General features: G+C 42.1%; 1 protein-coding gene across 4 annotated transcripts in view; it reads right to left on the minus strand.

Moving 5' to 3' along the window:
- KIF2A (kinesin family member 2A) overlaps positions 1 to 3676 on the minus strand; it is a 31039-nt gene extending 27363 nt beyond the window's left edge. For 2 of the 4 annotated variants that reach the window (XM_053448016.1, XM_053448015.1), the window contains exon 1: positions 3412 to 3676. In XM_053448016.1, the coding sequence (XP_053303991.1) occupies positions 3412 to 3472 (61 nt within the window). In that variant the 5' untranslated portion in view covers positions 3473 to 3676. The remainder of the gene's footprint in view (positions 1 to 3411) is intronic. The other 2 variants (XM_053448017.1, XM_053448018.1) reach the window with 2 other exon arrangements.
- Positions 3677 to 21168: the final 17492 nt, after the last annotated feature.

Here is a 21168-nt window from a genome sequence, read left to right on the forward strand (position 1 = left end):
ATAAAATCAGTAAACTTGAAGAGAACCCAAGCTGGGCATCTTCAAAGGATACCTGATATACAGACTTTGTTCATAAAATCTTACAGGGGACCAGACATCTTATGAGTTATAATCTCAGAAACAAGATACCATCACAATGGGACTAGTTTTGGAACTGAACGGAAGAGCGAATGCAGATGTCACGAATGCAGAATGCCACGCCAATGCCAAAAGAGAATGTTTAAATTATTGTTACAGAAGCCCCCCACATCAAAATGAGGACCCACCACCTGCATGTCAGCTCTCACAGTGACGTTAAGGGCGTGAAAGGGTTAATGAAAAATGCCAGCCCGCAGGCTCACTTCCCATACTCCCATTCTCCCTACAGGGCCCAGAGCAACTATATCTTAATCCCAAACCTGTTCTCCCCATGACACCAAAACTTTATTTGCTGCCACCCCATCTGCAGCAGTTCCATTTAGGTATTTTTAAAACCTTAAGGAGGCTTCAGCAACCCCTTGAACTACTTAAACTCTATAAAAACCAAATTTAGTAAAAAAAAAAAAAGGTTATAAGGGAAAAAAATTTAACTCCGAAAGCTGTGAGCTCAGAATTAGAGCACAATGGGAAAACTGATTCATTTATACTTAACCTCAGCATAAACGCCAGAGTTTATTCCAAAATAATAACGGGGGGGGGGAACCCATATATACAAAACAATCCAACTAAACGTGGATAAAACACAGAAAACAAAAGTAAAATAATCAGTGGTAATCTCTCAATTTTATAGTCCCTTGACCACAACATAAAGAAATGGAAGTTTTTATAGGAATCTTCCTCCTTTGTCCCTAGGAGCCGGCCCACCCGCTGTCACACGGGAGGAGAGCAGGCAGCACAAGCGCTTTACAACACTCCTCACGTGCAGGACATAAAACCTGGCAGCAAACATCTGCCTCATATTTTAATATCATATTCTGATTTTATGGTACCCTGTACATCAACAATTGCGGGGTGATCATGTTATTTCTTTGGCCCTATTTAATCCCCTCCTGCCATGTTTCCTATCATTGCAGAGGTCACGCTGTAAGCAAACAGAACACCTTCCTGTTATGATTCTACTATGGAAACTGGCCACTATATATAATTTTTATTATTATTTATTTTTTTATATGGTCACATCCTGTTATTTTTTCTTCTTCATGCATATCTTTGTTAACACGGGCCTTTTTGCATGGCAATCATTTAGAACAGTTCTTCTATATTCAAATGATCTGGTTCACAAAAGGAAAACTGGTAAGAGTGTAACATAAAAACACGCAAAAGAACTTGCAAAGTAGAGCAAGAGGCAGAATAAAAAAGGTATTTTATTTCCCATTAAGCATGACTGTTTACGTGCTTGTATGTGTCCCTGAACAAAATACTTTTGGCATGTCTGATTTTAAGTGCTATCTGTAAAAAACATGTTGCCCCGAAACAGCCGGACTTCAATTCCCAGGCTCTTGCCGCGTGTTAATGAGACTTCTAGTCACACAAATCCTTGGCCAAACAATTTGGAACACGGCCGCAAGGTTACCGGCATCTGCACATTTCTAGTTTCTATAAAGAGTGAAAATATACCTTCTATAGCCTGCATCAGATATTCGCCAACACTAAATAGAAAAGTAGCTGTGACATGCATAAGAAATCACTGATCGAACGTACTAACAATTCCTGCGATATAGATCGCCAAAACCAGTCCAACATGCGCAACAAAGAAGTGCTAAAAAGCATTAGCCCCCAATCTGACCATAGCAACAAGTTCTGGCACATGCACGCAGCGCTGCGATAGGAGGATAGGAAATGCGGCCCAATCAGAAGGCAGGGCCGGCCATCCCGATGCAGCATTCTGCACGCCCTTCACATATCCCTGCCTCAGCACCTCGGTGATGTCTTGTAACAAGAGGGGAGGAATTACACTGAGCAAGCGCAAGTTCTTAGTCTCTGCTCCAGTTTGCATTCTCACTAATAGCCGCTTTTCACCAACAAACCATTCAGACCAATTCCTTGTATAAAAAAAAAAAGGCTTGCAATGGATTGTGTTTCCACTACATCCTGGATGTTAATCCTTTTATAGGCCCCCCTGCAGAGCATAAGTCCTGTTATGGGTCCAGGCATAAAAAAGAAAAATCAGAAATCATCTACTTAGCCACACAAACATACTATGATTAACAAACCTATAAAGATTAAATAAATGGTTGTATCGCTGGATACGGACTGATGTTGCTTCTGGCTATTGTGCTTGAAAGGATTAGCAGAGGAAGGCGTGTGATCTGCCACTGCAGCAGGTCATCAGAAAGCCGCTGCCACATTCAGAATAAAAAAATATATATATACATATATAGTGTTAGTGGAGATCGGTCAGGCAGCGTTAGCAGCATTCACAGGCCACACACACAAAAACAGACTGGAATTCGTTCAACTTTCCTCTGGCATCTCACATGATTCAGGAAATGGTTGCATATAACCGGCACATGTGTAAAGCATGTGGACTTGGTCAGGATCAGCCATCTCTGCATCACTGGGCTACCCAGCACAAAGAATCTGTATCTGCATCACCTGCTTCAGACCTGCAGCAGTGGGCTGAATGGTGTTCAATGCACATCAGCCACTGTGCAGCACAGCAGATGCAGACATCGGGGGGGGGTGCGGATCAGACCGGCCCGTCTGTCCAAAAAAACTGTAAAAGGGGTTAATGAAACGTGAGAGGCGGCACATAAACCCCTCCCAGGTGCTGTCTGTCATGCGTTGCTGGTCAGAGCCATTGCCGGTTGCTAGGGCAAGCGATACCAAAACACACACCCAACAGCTTCCCTTAATGCGACCTGCGAACCCCCCTCCCCATCGCAATCGATCCCCTCATCACCCCCTCCCGGGCACATGCCCGCTATGGGCCCCACAGGCTGGCTTTACAGCTAGCCATGACTCCCATCACACGAGGAACAGTCTGAGCATCTCCTGGGCCAAGATGAGCTCTGCACCATTCCCCATAATATCTGCTTCCTTTTCACACATATCACCAGCAGCCGTAGCTCCCGGTCACTATGACAAGTCATTCCAGTAGAGAAGGGTCTGTGTATATTAGTTACAAAAAGCACCCACATCCCACACACTGTCCATCACCTCCCCTTAGAACGAAGCCACCCTTTACACCAAGATAAGGCAGACAGGTAGGGCCCACCCAACAGGTGCGGGGCTGAAGGAACGGGCTGGCTGAGGGTAATAGTTGTTGCGGAAAGAGCCCAATGAATCTTAGTCCTATAGCTCAGCATTTTCCCTACCCAAGGAATAGCTGTTTCACGTCACCCCTCCCCGAATTAGCCGCACACAATGGCGGTCCTGACACATGAATGAATGGATCTGTCGCCTGGGAGGGGGGTCTCCGCACACACTCACCATCACTCCTCTTGATTTCCACATAGATCCCTATCTGGATCTTGCCGAAGCTGGAAGCCATGCCTTGTCCCCGCCGCCCCGGTCACTGGTCTTCGTTTGTGGCACTTGGCCTCTCCCGCGCTCTTTCCTCTCAGCGGCGGCGGACTGTGGGGAGGAGGATAGGGGGAGCAAAGCACACTGCCTGTTATTGTTTAAAAAAAAATGAGGCCAGCTGACGAAGCGATGCCGGGGAAACAAGGAAGAGAGGGAGGAGGGGAAGAGGCCAGGAGGACGGGACAGGGCTGAGGAGGAGGTTGGGTGGAAGCAGTGAAGCGCCTCTATCGGCCACACAGAGACACACCAGGAGGAGAGCCGCGTGACGTCACGGAGCATGCGCGCAGGGATCGCCCCTCCATGTTTCAGGCTAGTTTGGTAACGGGCGCGTGCAATGACGTCACCAACGGTGGCTGGTGCGCGCCTCTGATGCGTTTGTGAGGGCTTTGTACATATTGTTTCAATATTGGCAGAAGCGTTGCTTGTCAGGTATAAACAGTTATTGTGATAACGTAATGGCAGCCAATTGAATGTCCTTATCCACAATGCACTAGAATGGTTCTAAACCCATAACCGCCTACGTTTGAACGCCTCTGCGTGTGGTCATGCTGTCATCTTAACCTGTTCCTAAGGCTTCTCGTGTGGTTGTGCAGATGGAGCCTCCATTGGCCCACTAATAAACCCACTAAGAAGAAAGAAATAACGTAGGGCTTGACAAGTCATCTTTGGATTTGTAGGAGCCAGGGCTATTCTTGGAGACGGTGTGGGGCCTGGGGTATAATGTGACGTGACAAGATTTGTAATTGTTTAATGTCAGTTAGGCATAGAATAAAGCAAAGCTCATACGTATTACACCAGTAACGAATAACAAAAGTAGTTTGAAAACATACGTTTGGTAGAATTGCCTTATGTTTCTCCAAGCCCTGGGTTAATGATCAGTATTATGTTGATTTTATTGGGTTCAATATCATAACGTGTGATTTCTTTGGCCAAGAACCTTTAAATCAAGCTACTATACAAGTGGAATCTAAATACTTTTACCATTAGAGGTGATAGAGGCTAATACAGTTAGGGGATTTAAACCTGCATGGCATAGGTATATGACCATACCTGGGAACTCTCCGAGTTTGACCCAGAGATTGCCAGGTGAAGCACCGATTCTCCGCCTATTTTCCGTTTACATGGGGGTGTTTCTGCTGCCATCAGCAGGAACACCCCCAGAGTCAGCGGGAACTCCCACCGACGTCACAGGACCACCCGCTGACATCAGTGGGCAGTCCTGGCCCCGTCCCTCAAGGGAAGGCTGCGGGTAGCCGGAGCCCAGAAGTCCCCAGGTTTGTATAATCCTGAATCTAAGATAACACCATGGACTGATTAACGTCTCTACATCAGGAAAATGGGTACACTAGATGGGCTGAATGTTTCTTATCTGCTATCAAATTCTGGTGGAAGAACGCAGGCGACTAAAATTAAGCAAAATCCTATTATAGGTACATATTCAGAGAGCCTACGTTGGGAAATCCTTATAGTATTTTATACAGTATCACTCTTGGTTTAATCCCCTTTTAAATGTCTTATATTGATTGTTGAAAATGAACAACAATGTGTGAACAAGGAAGATGCAATGGATGTAGTCTGCCTACATTTTTTAAAATACTTTGGATACAATGCCACACAATAGGTGGTTATAAAAAATGAAACACATCCCCTTTTAAATGTCTTATATTGATTGTTGAAAATGAAACCACTGTGTGAACGAGGAAGATGCAATGGACGTAGTCTGCCTACATTTTTTAAAATACTTTGGATACAATGCCACACAATAGGTGGTTATAAAAAATGAAACACATAGTATTGGAAAAATTGCTTTGAATACATATGGTTGCTGTTAGTGGAACATTTTACAGTTGGGTAAATACTTTAGGAGTCTTTCTTTTCTGGGGTGCAATACCTTTTAGCAAGCAAGTTGATGTCCTGTATAGAAAGTGTACTGTCCCAAGTATATGGAATTTATACTCCTAAATCCGCGCATCATCACCTTAATGGATTCCCTCACGTGTTGTTCATGTGCCCAGAGTATCGGCACAATGTAGCAGCCAATCAGTTTGTCCCTAAGTTATACTGCTTGAAAATACACGGCATACCAGCTCCAGGCAGCTTTAAAAGTCCTGTGAATACTGCACGTTTGTCCCTTCCCCTTATATAATTTGAAGAGAAATTCCCTGATCCCAACCCCACTGTATCAATCAAAGTTGTCAGTTTCAGTGTATAATTTCCTGGCCCTATTTAGATTTTTGTCTATAAATCAGGCTGTCTATCGATCCTCCCACTGATTGTGTGTAATCGTACGTCTATGCCTCTACCTAACTCCCAATTACGCTGCAGTGGTAAAGTCACCAAGTGACCATGCAGGCTTTCATTGACTCTGGAGCTGCTGGGCTATTCTCCAGTGGACTCCACTGGTTCCCAAATCCTGCAGCAGCTGAGTGGCAGCATTGGATGGCACTCGTTTATAGTCTTTGTCTGTAGGTGGGACTTTTTCATATTTAACAGACTCACCTCAATGTACTCTCCAGCCCCCACGTTTCTGTTATTTTGGGTCTGCCCTGGTTGAGGAAAAAACTAATCCTGTGATCGACTGAAGTGAGGGAAACTTGCGTACGTTCACTGAGAGCAAACACCATTCTTGAAAATCCTTCCGATGATCCTAAAAGAATCGTTCCTGCTCACTCTTGGGACTACTTGGATGTATTCTCCAAGCAAAGGGCAGACACGCTTCCATCTCACTGTACTCATGGCTGCCCTATCAAACGTATTCCTGGAACCTCACCTTCCTCTGGTAGTACATACCCACTTTCTGAACCTGAAAATCAAGCCCTATCATAATATATCAAGGACATCCTCTTCTGCTGCTGGAGCTGGGTTCTTTCCGACCTTGTATTGACTATAGGTGGTTGAACAAAATATCTATTAAAAATAAATATTTCCTAATCTGTGGCCTCCAAGCTTTCTACCATCCGACAAATTTGAACTGATACCCATTACAAAAACTTTCAACAACATTGTAGAGACATTTCTGAATCTAAGGCCAAACTACAACAGAAAAAGGCTGCCATTATTCCAAAGGACAGCTACTTTCGCCGGGGCTCTGTTTAGTTGTCTACACAGAACCTCCGCCTTAGACAGAATGCTAAGAGTCCCATGTTCGTAGGTCCTTTTAAGATTTAAGCCAAGATTAATAATGTGTCCTATGCCCTTAAACTTCCTCCTTCAATAGGTATTCACAAAATCTTACACGTATCACTTCTAGAACAAGTTGTCCAAAGTAACTTTTCCAGACTTTGACCCCAGAAGCTCGTTCTGGTCCAGGGTCAAGACGAATACGAACTCAAAGCTATTCTTGATTCCAGGATTTAAAGAGGCAAACTACAGTATCTTGTCCATTTGATGGTGTATGGTCCAGAGGAACGTCCTTGGAACGATGCCTCTGATGTTAATGCTCCTCGACTGGTTCGTTCTTTCCATGCCATAGTCAAGGGGTAGTTTCAGAATGAATATCTTACCCAGTCAACACTCTGAGGTCCCACAACGCCTATAGCTGGCTCCACGATCTCCTGCTTCAGCTTCTGGAAGCATGGTCTCCCGCGCTATACAGAAACCCACCTCCTCCAGACGCCATACAGTCTCTTAAAGGCATTGTACTCCACGCGTTCCAAGCCTCATTCTCGATTCTTGAGGCGGGAATTTGATTGGAGGACTATTTAAACCAGCTACAGACACTTTTCCAGTACCTCTGATAGTGCCTATTGCTTTGTGCTGTGTCCTCTATTTTGTGACTTTCCTGACCTTGGCTTCCTGACCTTCCTGTCTGTCTCCTGTCCTTGACCTGGCAAGTTTATTTGGTTAGCCTGACTTCTCCTAGCCCCAACCTCGTCTCCGGGGGCCATTTAGCCCTTCCACTATAAGTAAAAAAAAAAAAAAAAAAAAAAAGCCAATAATATTAAAATATGTAATAAAGGGCAATATGTAAAACATGTGGCCCTCTTGAACATATAAACATATCTATGTGGGATATGACTAATCAGGAGATGTTGCAAAACTTTAATTTATTTATTGTTCAGCTACTTACAGTACAGTACAGCACTTACAGTATAGAAGAAAATTTAAGCAAAAGCTTAAGCAGCCACTCACTGACAGGGAAGTGCTCGTATTGAAATCAATGTGTGGTGAGGAGCAAGGTGATATGCAAATCTCACTTCTATTTCTTCCTATAAAGTTTGCAACCTTTGATAAGATAAGATTGTATATACACTGTTCAAAATAATAAAGGGAACACTTAAACGTTCTGCTGCCTGCAACATCCTCCAGCATTACCGGTTTGGCGGTGGGTCAGTAATGGTGTGGGGTGGCATTTCTTTGGGGGGCCGCACAGCCCTCCATGTGCTTGCCAGAGGTAGCCTGACTGCCATTAGGTATCGAGATGAGATCCTCAGACCCCTTGTGAGACCATATGCTGGTGCGGTTGGCTCTGGGTTCCTCCCAATGCAAGACAATGATAGACCTCATGTGGCTGGGGTGTGTCAGTAGTTCCTGCAAGAGGAAGGCATCGATGCTATGGACTGGCCCGCCCGTTCCCCAGACCTTAATCTGATTGAGCACATCTGGGACATCATGTCTCGCTCCATCCACCAACGCCACGTTGCACCACAGACTGTCCAGGAGTTGGCGGATGCTTTAGTCCAGGTCTGGGAGGACATCCCTCAGGAGACCATCCGCAACCTCATCAGGAGCATGCCCAGGCGTTGTAGGGAGGTCATACGGGCACGTGGAGGCCACACACACTACTGAGCCTCATTGTGACTTGTTTTAAGGACATTGCATCAAAGTTGGATCAGCCTGTAGTGTGGTTTTCCATTCTGATTTTGAGTGTGACTCCATATCCAGACCTCCATGGGTTGATAAATTTGATTTCCATTGAGAATTTTGTGTGATTTTGTTGTCAGCACATTCAGCTATGTAAAGACGAAAGTATGTCATACGATTAGTTCATTCATTCAGATCTAGGATGTGTAATCTTAGTGTTCCCTTTATTATTTTGAGCAGTGTATAAAAAATCCCTTTCTCACCCCTTTGGGTGGTATCTGTCTTCATCAACCTCGAGTCCTCTACCAGAGGCCTGGGACTTTCAGGGTTCTGCTCAGTATCTTAGCTGTTCCTAGCACTGCATTCTTCTGGACCGAGCTCAGGACAGTATACACAACAGGATAGCCAGCTTTAGCCCCCCTAATCCTACGTCATTGCTGCACCTCTAGCCTTCGGTCAACACCGTGGCTCCAGCCGCGCAGAATATCCGCCCCCCCCCCGAGTTCTTGCTGTCAGAGCCTCCATTGCACATCTACATGTCTACCCTGGAGTCCTGTAGCTTGGTGGCTATGATGCCTGATAGGACTTTCCATGAGAGTCTTTCAGGATCAGCAATGTCCTTCCTTGTGTTAGGCAGTCTGGGTGGGAGCCTGTTGCCAGCAGGTGGTTCATCAGTAGGTGTCACGTCCTACCCAGGCTGCGGAGCTGCATATCTCGCTCTTGTTTCAATTTCCCTGTTTTGCTTCGATCCATTCCTGGATTTCCTTTTGCTGTGTTCTGATCTTCCATTCCTTGCTTCTGCTTCAGCTCTGTTTCCTTTATAAGGTGTGTCCCTCCCGTGTGTTCTGTTTGTCTCAGTCTGCAGTCTAAAGGTATGTCTCAGTGCTATGTGCTTGGATTTCATGTTTGGTTTGTTTCATATCTTTGTCAGCAGGGATTAGCGTTAGGACCCACCGTCATTGGAGTACTTTGGCGTAGTGGTGGGCTAAGCATACTATGGCCATAAGATGTGACGAAATCTCCAATAGTTATCAACCAGTCCTAGGCCAGTTTCTGTATTTATGTGTGTCAGTCTGTCCTGTATCCCCGGCAGCGGGGTGTCTTGTCCTGTATCCCCGGCAGCGGGGTTGTCCTGTCCTGTATCCCCGGCAGCGGGGTGTCCTGTCTTGTTCTCTGTTGTGCCCTGTGTTATGTATATCTTGTCTGGTTATGTTTATTCCTTGTCTTGTTCACTGTTATGCTCAGTAACATGTATATCTTGTCTGGTTATGTTTCGTGCTAGAGTTTCATGCTTTGTTTCTCTGGGCTCAGTTGCGGTTTTGTGTTTGCTCCAAGTTCTGACTCCGGCTTCGTACCACGGTTATTCTGAGTTCTCAAACCCTTGACTTCGGCTTCGTCTCTCGGCTATCCTGACTTCTCCAATCTTTGACCTCGGCTTCGTCTCACGTTTATCCAAACTTCTCCAGTACCATTTTGCCTGCCTCTGGTTTGTGCACGGGTTCTGCACTGTGGATCCTCAGCTACTGATCCTGACTATCCCTCGGCCGTTACAGTAGGTATGGACCATATACAGGCCAGATGCGGTTCAGCTTTATCATGTTACTGACTCGCTGTTGGATGTCTGCTACTGTGATGGTGCCTGGTCCCCTTTTTTGGAGATTTTTGTGGTAACTGCAGCCACTTTGCATTGGTGTTATGTTTTTCATTCTCCTTTATGTCATTTCAGTTTCTGCTGTATGTATATAAAATTGCACATATTTCAGTAGACAGAAGAGGGCAGCACACGCCTTTATTTCCTCTGAAAATGAAATTAAGTATCTATGCAGCATTTTTAGACACTGGAGCTTATTTTGTCCATAATGACAAAAAATCCAATTACTAGCAAATCAAAAAAGGAGACAAACTGTTCACACATTTACTGATTATGTGCTTTTATAAATGACTATTCCAGAGCAGCGTTGTTTTTTTATGTACTTGGTATCCATATTAAGGAGGTAAGTTTAATATTATTATAAAACAAATCCTATTTCTTTATTTTGCAGCTAATGAATATAATTTCTTTTTTGCTACACAGAACACTGATTTAATATGCAATTTCAGAAAAAGAAGAAAATATATTGAATGTAATTCCATAATACAGTTATTCTTATTTTCTTATGGTAAGAACTAAGAGATCACAGTCAGTAGATTACATTGACATAGAATGCCTGTTCTGAATAAATGTCTAATGGTCTCCCATTGTGGTGGCAAAGTAACAGGTGATTTTGTGTTTTAGTGTCTATTTAACAGCTCAAAATATTTATTCAGAATTTGTAATCCAAAGCTATGCAAAAAGAGAAATATGGGTGAACAGAAAGTTTCCACCTAAAAGAACTAAAATGCATCTAAATCGTTTTCTTAAAAAGTATAACAGGTTTGAAGATATTAAGATGTACTTAGTAAGAAGTAAAGGTTAACTTGACTGACCTGATTCAACTGCGGTTCCATGCCCTCACATGCTAACATCTCTAAAACATCTTAAAGCATATTAAATGATACACACTTTATTAGCTTGTGCCTGCAACTTTACTTTTCAGATTTCAGGAGAGGGCATCTGCATCATGCAAGTTAATGAATCCACAGTTTTCTTGCTTTTCTCAATTTGCATAAACTTGACTTTCTTGTAGTATAGTACATTGGTGTGTTTGCGAGAGCAAATGCCAGTTGGCATTGCCCTATTCATGTCTATGGAGTCTTGAAGTCTATGGGGCTGTAAAGACACCAAAGCACATTCGCTAAGTAGGCCAAAGCACCCCTGCTATCACTGAATTGCGGAGGCCTACATGCACGATGAATAGTCCTCGGTGTGACTATGTTAATGGGGTCCCAATACGTTAAAAAGAAGGATAGAATGGTGAACCTTCTGCTGTTGGTCGGCCAGCTAGCTTCTGATGAGGGTCTCATAGGTTCTAGAGTTGAGTGGTAATTATCTGCTGCCCTATCTAACCCCATCACACCCTCCATTCAATGCTCAGTTGTCTGATGCCCTTGCCCCAGCTTTGCTGCAGTCAGTTACTTAACCCTGGCTCTGCTGAAGACATAGCTGTGTGATTATTGGACTTTGACCCGTCTTGTCTTTTGTTGCTACTGATTGTCTCCTGGCTTGAACTGTGCTATGCCTTACACTCATGAACCTTCACTGCCAATACGGTCCGTTGGACTGTTTATTAATAACGCTTTTGTCAGCTCCCTGCATTGCATTACACTGTGGATTAATTTTAGTACCTTTAGCCTTGAGTGGTTCTGTATTTCCTGGGTGTTCTGGTGAATGCCCCAGTATCAGAACCCCTACCCCTGTGCTCAGGCCCAGACTGGGACAAAAAATAGGCCCGGGCATTTAAGACTGAGTAGCCCATTTTTATTTATTTATATATATTTTTTGTTAAACCAAATTCTGACAAATTTAATATACCATTTCTTGTTGTCTATTAGTTATCTTTCAGCATGCTTTTGTCGCTGTAATCAATTAGCAGTACATAAATACATAATAAATGAATCATCACGTCATGCAATTTATAAAGTGCTATATCTTTAATGAAAGACTCAAAACAGTAACTAATCTTTGACAATTTAGTTGGTACTTAGAAAAAAAACTAGTGGCAGTGTGGCACTCCTTTGGCCTTGGCTGGTTAGATCACCCTCACAACAAGCGAGTCTGTTAGTCACAGACTCTCAGCACAGCAGGGAAGAAACTCAGACCACCCCAACTGATTTGTGGCGCTCAGCCAATCCTCTAGGCGGAACAATGTGACTGAAAAAAAGTCATCATACAATTTAGTGCCACTAATCCTTTTTAATAAGATACGCAGGTTGAAATAAAGTAAATAACACAATACCTTTACTTTTGATCTCACTGATTTCTGGGCCTAGAATATTTTGTCCTCTGAGGTGACTACAAATTCTGGAGGGTGTTTTATCTCTGGATAAGTAAAAATTAAATAGTTGAAGTTATTCTTACAGAAAGTAAAGGGCCAGAAAACAGGTGACTAAATGCACACCAGGACAGGCTCTGCCACCCAGACACACACACACACAAGGACAGACTCTGCCACACCGACACCCAAACACACACATACCAGGACAGGCTCTGCCACCCAGACACACACAACAGGACAGGCTTTGCCACACTGACATTTCCTTGGGCTCTGCTCCATGCTCCGTAGCATGCAATCACTCCCGCTGCTACCACACCAAAAAAAAATTGCCACACTGACTGCAGATTAGGGGAAGACTGTGAGAGTCAGTGTAGTCTTCCCCCCTTCTCACCCTGACCATGACTTTGAGAGGTCCCCTCCCCTGAAATCATTCCTAGTCCCTTTGTTCCTCATGCACTAAGCCATATCTCTTCTTTCCTTCCTCCCTGTGAACTATAGATCAAACACATATAAACAGCACTTGCATGTATAGATCACATACAAACCCTATATTTGCAGGTATGCATAAATGATGTATGGAAACATAGCATAGCAGATATAGATCAACAGAATCAACACAAAAACCAAGCTTTGCCGGTATAGATCAACTGAAAATCACATGTTAACTCAGCGTTGAAGGTATAGATCAAATAAACAGAATCAGACATACAAACCCTCTATTTGTAGGTATACAATAATAATGTATGGAAACAGAGCGTGCCAGATACAGATCAATAGAATAACACACACCCAGCTTTGCAGGTATAAATCAATTGGAATTCACATATAAACTCAGCATTAAAGGTATAGCTAACCCCCTAAATTACAGGTATAGATCACAGGTTGCACAACCCAAAGCCAGCCCTGGTGTCCACTTTTCCCACATAGAACCTGATCAGCACCCAGACTACATACATATTACAGCCCAGCCTGAGCCACCTTTGTCCCCTAACAGCCCAGACATTTTTGTTGGCAAACAGCCCACCCTTCATGTGCCCTCTTTGCATTTCCTCAAATCACTTAAACATTCATGATAGACACAATCACTTACACAGTTACTCACTCATTCACACAAATCATTTACACATATTCATTAATGCAGTCTCACAAATCATTCAAGCAATTCATCCATACATTAATTAATTCATTCTCGTACGCATTCACACATTAATTCATTCTCGTACGCATTCACACTACCCCCTCTCCGCATCTACCCCTCCCCTTCTTATCTGCCCCTTCTCACTATGTTCCCCCTTATCAGTATGTGCCCCCTCTCCCTCTTCTCACTATGTACCCCCTTCCCCACTTCTCAATATGTTCCCCCTCTCACTATCTATCCCCTCTCCCTCTTTATCACTATCTAACCCCTCTCCCCCTTCTTACTACCCCTTCTCACTGCCCCCTCTGACCCTTCTCACTATCTACCACCTCTGCCCCTTCTCACTGCACCCCACCTCACTATCTACACCCTCTCCCTACTTACCTTGTTGCCGGAGTCCTGCGGTGGGAGCGGGAGGCGTCCGTCTTCCCAGTCTGCAACGGAGTCACGGAGAGTGAGGATGTTAAATAAAGGATGGAGGATGTTAAATAAAGTAAAAAAAACAAAACAAAAAAACCCCCTGATGTTTTAATTTAAGTCCCGGGCAGGCGCCCTGTGCGGCCGCACACCCCTAAGGCCGTCCCTTGTGGGGGCTGCCCGGCCCCCTAGAGTGGCGGGCCCGGTCGCAGTTGCTGCGGGCTTAAGGGGCAGGTGCCCCTTTTGCCCCTGCGTTAATGCGTTAATGCCCTGACTGGGCCTATTTTAAGGTAGGGGCCTACGTCAATCCGCCCTGGGCTGCCCGGCCCACTGGGCAAATGCCCGGTGTGCCCAATGGCCAGTCCAGGCCTGGCTGTGCTCCAGAAAACCCAACTACTTACAGAGGTCCATTTAAATCAATGGAGAATGCAATGCATCTTCCAAACAGATTATTCAGTCTGCTGCCATCAAGAAAAGATGGATCATGTTAAAGCTTTGTGACTGGCTTTTTTCCCTTATTCATTTATGATTGTACCAAAGATTGATATTGATGTTGTATAACGTATATCATGCAACATTGTGTGATTTACCTTACACTTACACATCCATCTTTATCAAATGTATTATAAAATAGGTTGCACAGTATCTCATTTGTTAATATTACATATAAAACAAACTCCTTCTCCACTTAAAAAATTAAGTGTTAAATTGTTAATGCCCCACTTTTTGTCTATTTTGGGACAAAATTTTAAATGGCCCAAATTGACCCTTTTGTTTTAAGGAGCCCTTCACTCTTTGGAGGGAAATACAAAGCAAATCTGTATAGCAAGATCATGGCAACCTCACTGAGTAATAGTTACTTGGTGACCAAATGGCTCTTCTGTTCTAGTTTTTAACCTGATTTCCATCAACACCATGAAGCAAAATAGGTAAATCTGTGTGAGGTAAGTATTCAACTCAGACTACATATTGAATTAACAGGTCTTATTATTTGCCAAAGGTAGAAAAATGAAATGTAGGGAAATAGTAGCAGTATAAACTTGTTCATTAATTATATACAAATATTTGTGTGTGTTGTGAAGAGCTGCCCCTTTTATCCCTCTCTTAATTGCATTCCTAGTTATATATGTTCTTTCCTGTGATATTATTGCTTTTAATGATAAGAACAAGTGGATGATTTCCAAGACCTCACAGAGGTCATTCTCTGAGAAGTAAACATTTTTCAAGACATATTAATCCTAGTGTGTCATCTCAACATATGTGTCAGGTAATCACAAACAAACACTCCTACACGGATCGGTATGTATGTATGTATGTATGTATGTAGAACACATACCAGCAGTTATGAATATAGTCATACACACCTACATACTGTCACTAATAGAAAATGCTGTGAGCTATAAGTATTTTTTCAAGTAAACATAATGTTCCCTATTGTAAAAGCAGCAATCAGTGGTTCTGGATATCGTCTAGGTCCAAGCCTTACTAAACTGAGTTGTCCAAGATACAAAAAAAATGACATCATACATCCTTAGTTAATATCCACAAATATTACTTATCCGATTGAAACATCTACAGTACATTTTTTTTTAATTCCATGCCCATTCTGCAGAAAGACATATGTGAAATATGTGGAATAATAAATTACAATACGAGAACATTTATCACCTTTCCAAAGGCTGTCAGAGAGTAAGTGGCATCATACATTACACTAACAGAAAGTATTTCAGTCTTTATGACTATGAAGACTCAAGGGGTGCATTTTAAATGCAATGTAGAATATCTGTTTTAAATCTTTTTCTAAATCCTTTGTGACAAGTCAAAATGCAAACAGTTATTGTTGCATTATTTTTAAGCTTGCATAGATTTGAGTAAATAGACCCTAATGGACAGTCCAGTATGTGGCTCACTGTCTTCAGAAAAAGAAACAAATTACTATTCAATATTCCAGTGAAGCTGCCAACAGATCTTATAATTTTAACCATTGTTTAATATGTCCTATTCCAGTATACACAGTAAGTCTCCAAAACGGCTAGATTTACATATTGTCATTAATAAAAACACATTGTAACACTTGTAGTGCATATCCAGTAGGTGTTGCCAAAATGCCTTTAATAGCATCCTCTATGTGTACAAACAAAATGCTACCTCAGCAGTTCATTCCCTTTTCTGTTTTTTTCCCCAGCTCATTCCATCCTCTTGGGAATTTTTCTCTTTAAAGGATTTGTGTAGCAGCAGCAGCGACAAGAACAGTAATTACATCAAGTCTAGTCCTGCATTCACAGCAAAAAGTTCCATTTTTACTTTGGCCCAAAGCCATTGAGAGGGTAAACCTCTGATCAGATTCTTGTAAAGTTAATTTGGTTGCATTTGTTAGTGTTCTACTTTAATCATTCTTTCAGTAGCTAAGAGGCCCAGGATATAATATTACAGCATATTGTACGCTAGGCTCTATCATGGAAGATGCAGAGACCTTTAACTTGCATTAGAAAAAGAGGTTTCATTAAAAGGGACACTCTAGCCAGTATATGCACTTTGATGCATATGATAGCTGTGTGGTCCCTTTAAATTTTCATGAGGTCAGTTTTGCAAATACATGGGGGATTCTGAAGAATCCCCCCCAATGCATGAATGCATTTGCCTGTACGTGTTAGCTCCAGCACTGGCTTTGGTGAGTGATGCGTGCAGGAGTCTATTAAACCTCAGTGTACACATGTGAAGACTTCCTATTGATTTAGATGAGAGCACTTTTCTGAATTGTTGGATCATGGAGAAAGAAATAAGGTTTTGCAAACTTTGGTGTGGGGTAAGTGCTTTATTTTATTTGTTTTCATTTTGGAAGAATGCCTATTAACCCCTTCACAATGGAAGACGTCCATGGTACGTCATCAGAAAATGTCCTTTTAGGATGAATGACACACCCCAGTGTACATGTGTGAAGACCTCCTATTGATTTCGGTGAGAGCACTTTCCTGAACTGTTGGATCATGGAGAAAGAAATCACCACCAATTGCATCCCAGCTGCCATAGGCAGCTTCAGGGACAAATTGCTCGGTTTCTTCAGTCCCCTCACTTGTGCAGGGACCAGCCCCAACCCTCTCCTGCTCCTCAATTGCTCCATGAGAGCGAACCTGCAGTGTTAACCATCATTTTAGTGGTTAATGTTTGCTTGTAGGATCCAAATCACAGCCAATGCTGTGCACAAGCATTGAAAGAGTTTAAATAAAAGCATTCATGAGCAAAGGTGATTCCAGGTCAAATGCTGTCAGTTAGAGCCAATCAAAAGTAGGCAGATGATGTTTAGATCACTCCTGACCAATTGAAGCGGTCTAATTATTATAACAGCCACTTGATGTCCCCCTCCCGTAAATGACAGCTGTCAGAGAGAAAGAGTGTTGAAAAAACACAAATTTTGAATTATAAACCTCAAATATTTTTAAATTCATAATTATTACAACTTGATCACTTGTTAGTGACACTTTAGCTCACTGATCGATTGGTCTCACTCTCTTGATTGGTTTCCTATTAAATGTAGAAGATATTTTAAGATGGGCTTGTTGACATTTAAAACCCTAAGGAGCCAGGGCCCACGTTACCTGAAAGAGTTCACGCTACATCCCAACTCGACCCCCTTCGATCCACACATCTTTTTCTTCTTTCAGTGTCCAGAGTGTGCACAAGATCATGCTGGACAATGGGCGGTCCCTAAACCCATTGAAAACAATGCATTTGTCATTAAGGGTTTAAAAAAATAAGACTTAAATATCATCTTTTCTCCCAAGCAATCAGCAAATTCACTTTTAAATTATGTATTCAAATTCAATTTTCAATTATGTAACTACATATGGGAGAAAAGCGCTACATAAATGCCTGTTGTTAGGGGCATGGCACTTACCTGCACATATGGTGGGGGTGTTCGGAGTTGAGGTCTTTCTGGGAAGTGGTAGCAACTGCCATCAGGGAGGTTGATTATCCCGATTTCGAGGCAACTCTGGCTGCGGTGCTGTTGCATCACACTTCTAGGTCTCTGGGGTACTACACGAGGTCGTTGTCGCTTCATCTGTTAAATGCAGCAAAAGCAGTGACCCCTCAGCACTGGAGGAAGGTGTGGGCTCCCACAGTCGGTGAATGGGTGGCGGAGGTTGATACGATACGGGTGTTGGAAAATCTAGTGTATACGTCAAAGGGCACAGGAGCGGACAGTGAGATGCGGTGGCTTTCCTGGCGTCAATTTATTACATTGGGTCGCCTAGGGGGTGTGTAGTATCAGTGAATCAGTCTGTTGTCCTTTTTATATATATATATATATATATATATATATGGCAAAGTGGTGTACCATTTTACTTTCACATATACTTTGTTGTATCCACATTCACATTTGCCTTTTTTGTCAATAAGTTACTGGACGACAGTCGTTTGATATGTGAGCAATAAAGAGATATTGAAATAAATGCCTGTTGTTGTTGATCAATGTGAGTGAGCTAAACCTGTGAGTAACAGCTGATTACTTAAAAAAAAAATATGTGCTAGACATGTGGCAAATGGGCCAAAAAGATTTGGACAATTTTTTGGCAAATAAAAAAATGTCCCAGAGGAAGATGTTGGGTTTGCATACAAACTATATTGCTGGTAATTTGCAAGCCATGGTAAGGGTCCCTGGGCCAGTGCTCCAACAGCACTAATTGCTGTTAAATCCATCCAAGAGCTTGTACTCTACACATAAGTGTGCTAATTGGGGCTCTCCTGTGGCTGATGAATTATGAGGCAATGTGTAAAAGGGGATCAGCCTGATGCAGCAGAGAGAAGCCATTGTTATGCCAGCTAGGAGAACCCTTGCAGGCAATAAAATCTTTAATGAAGGGTGGTGCTCATAAGAGCTTCCTAACACCCCCCCTCACCAAAAAAAAAAACTATATGCAAAATGTGCTCTATTTATTGAAGCCTCACCTAACCTAAAAGGTTTGGGGCTAGTGTAGGGTAACCACATCAGCCATGTTTTCCCGGACACATGTAATTTTTACATATTGCTGACCAGCCCAAATTGCTGCCCAGGGGATGCGACCAGGACTGTCCACTGATGTCATTGGGAAAATGGGTGGGGAAGGGTGTGTGTCAGGACCCCACTCCCATGAACTGCAGGATTCGGGTGTTGACCCGGACGAGCAGCCTTTCTCCAGGAGTCTTCCGGGCCAAACCCAGAGACATCCCAGGTGACAAATAACTGGAGTAGATCTGTCCCTTGTCTTGACATGTGTATTAGCTAAAGGATTTAGACGCATGTGAAATATTTAGTCACTGTAATTAGATAGCTATGAGAACCAAGGTATAGATGCAATTGGGTACTTGTCTGCAGTGTTGATGCATGTGTGTTATAAAGTGACGTGTTATTCTAACTTTGATAGCATAGCCTTTTTCATCTAATATCAGGAATTAATTATCTAAAGAGAACGATATATGTCTATAGATGTTACCATTATTGGGCACATAGTCTGCATAGTTATTTAATGATTTATATAGAACCACCATATTCCAAAACACTTTACAATGGGCAATTAAACAGTTGAATCCTTTTGAGGAGTAATACGCCCACAATCATTTATTTCAAGGAATGATGTTAATGAAATGTAAGCAATTAATGAAAATTCATCATAATGTGTACATTAGATGTGTATGTAATTACCTGTCTGAATAATCCCAAAAGTCTACATGCTTGATGGCCTGTAAGAATGCAGGCATATTATAATATTCTTTAATGCGAGTGGGTGTAAATTCACATTTGGGTTGCTTTGAAATGTGGGTATACATTATAAGTTCTAGCAGATGGCAAATGTTTTGAGTTATTGCAGTCAAGTACAACCTACACAAATTATTTTTCTGCGGTCATGAAATCACGATAATGAAATATCCCCTGCATTCATTATATTATTTCCATTATAATCAAGATACATTATATTAAATGTGTTTTATTTTCCATAATATCCAACTGATGTCCATGTATTCCCATCTCCTTTGTGGGAGTATTCATTTCAAACAAAATTGAACACATTTAGAGCTGTAAGAAGGCTTACATTTTGCACATTTTAGATTTAAAAAATGTCAACTAAATAAAAAATTGGCCTTGTAATCAGACAGCCCCAGAAAGGAACAAGTACATACGTTATGTATATATACAACAGAGGTGGTAAACTGCTCTCTGACCATGGGTAAATCCAGGAGGGACAACAGGGGCAATTACCCCCACCGAGAAAGACGACAGCATGCTAAAGCAGTAGGGATAAAGAGATATGTTCCAAGAAAGTCCAGACTTACCTATTTGTGCCCTGTGGTAGTAGCGCAAAATCTTGCATTAAGGAGAGGCTGGGTAAGCAAGTTGTATGAGTCTAGTAACGTTGGTGTGTGTGGGTGTGTATGTTAGAGGTGATTCCTGGTTGTGTGTTACTGTGAGTTTCTATGTGCGTGTGTATTTATGTGGGTATCTGGGTATGTAAGTGTCTTGTTGTGTGATTTCTGACATGCGAAAAAGCCAGCTGTACATTAGCCATTCTTGTTAGAGCTTGTGATTCTACAACATCTAGAGTGCGGGTCAGAATTTTTAAGCTAAAACTGATGGGTTTCCCTCAAAATAAAAACATTGATACTGAATGTGCTAAAAATTACGTTATGCTAATATCTCAGGGTTTATTTCTGATTACCCATGTACTTCGGATTTAATTTCATTTATCAAACACAATGGGTATTGCATTTTCAGTTGCCTGTTTTTTAATAAAAGCATTAAAATGTCCTTGGAATTCATTTTAAAAATATGTCATCCTAGTTGAAGGACATGCTGTCTACTGTGGACTCAGACAGAAAGAATGATGGGTATACATCATAGCATTTGTTAAAAAAAAAAAAAACACCTTTGAAATAATCTATAAACCATTACAAATAAAAATAAAAAAAATCTGTGTTTAAAAGGTGTTTATAAACTGTTTATATATTAAATTATTAGTATTAATGGCCATTCCATGTGTACCTGATATGCAGGCATATGGATTGTAGTTTGGATGTTCCTTTAATCTCATTAAAATAAGTGATTTCACAATGCGGACCTATTGGCAAAATGGAGCATTTTCATTGAACCCCCCCTCCTAACACTAACATTGATTAATGTACATAAAGATAACACACATTAGCACGCATTGTCTGTGCGTAATGTAAAAAGCTGGCACTGCACTTGTCAAGCACTCCAACAATATTTCGCTTTTAGTCTAGTAAGACTACCAGAACACCTGGCAACGAGAGCAGGACAGAAATGCATGCAGTAGTTACTCAAATTGACTCTAAATATAGGGCTTAAAACTATGACTAATTGGTTTTCAATTACTGTACATATTATGGAAAATTAGCACC

Source organism: Spea bombifrons, chromosome 1 (assembly GCF_027358695.1).
Source record: "Spea bombifrons isolate aSpeBom1 chromosome 1, aSpeBom1.2.pri, whole genome shotgun sequence".
Lineage (NCBI taxonomy): Eukaryota > Metazoa > Chordata > Amphibia > Anura > Pelobatidae > Spea > Spea bombifrons.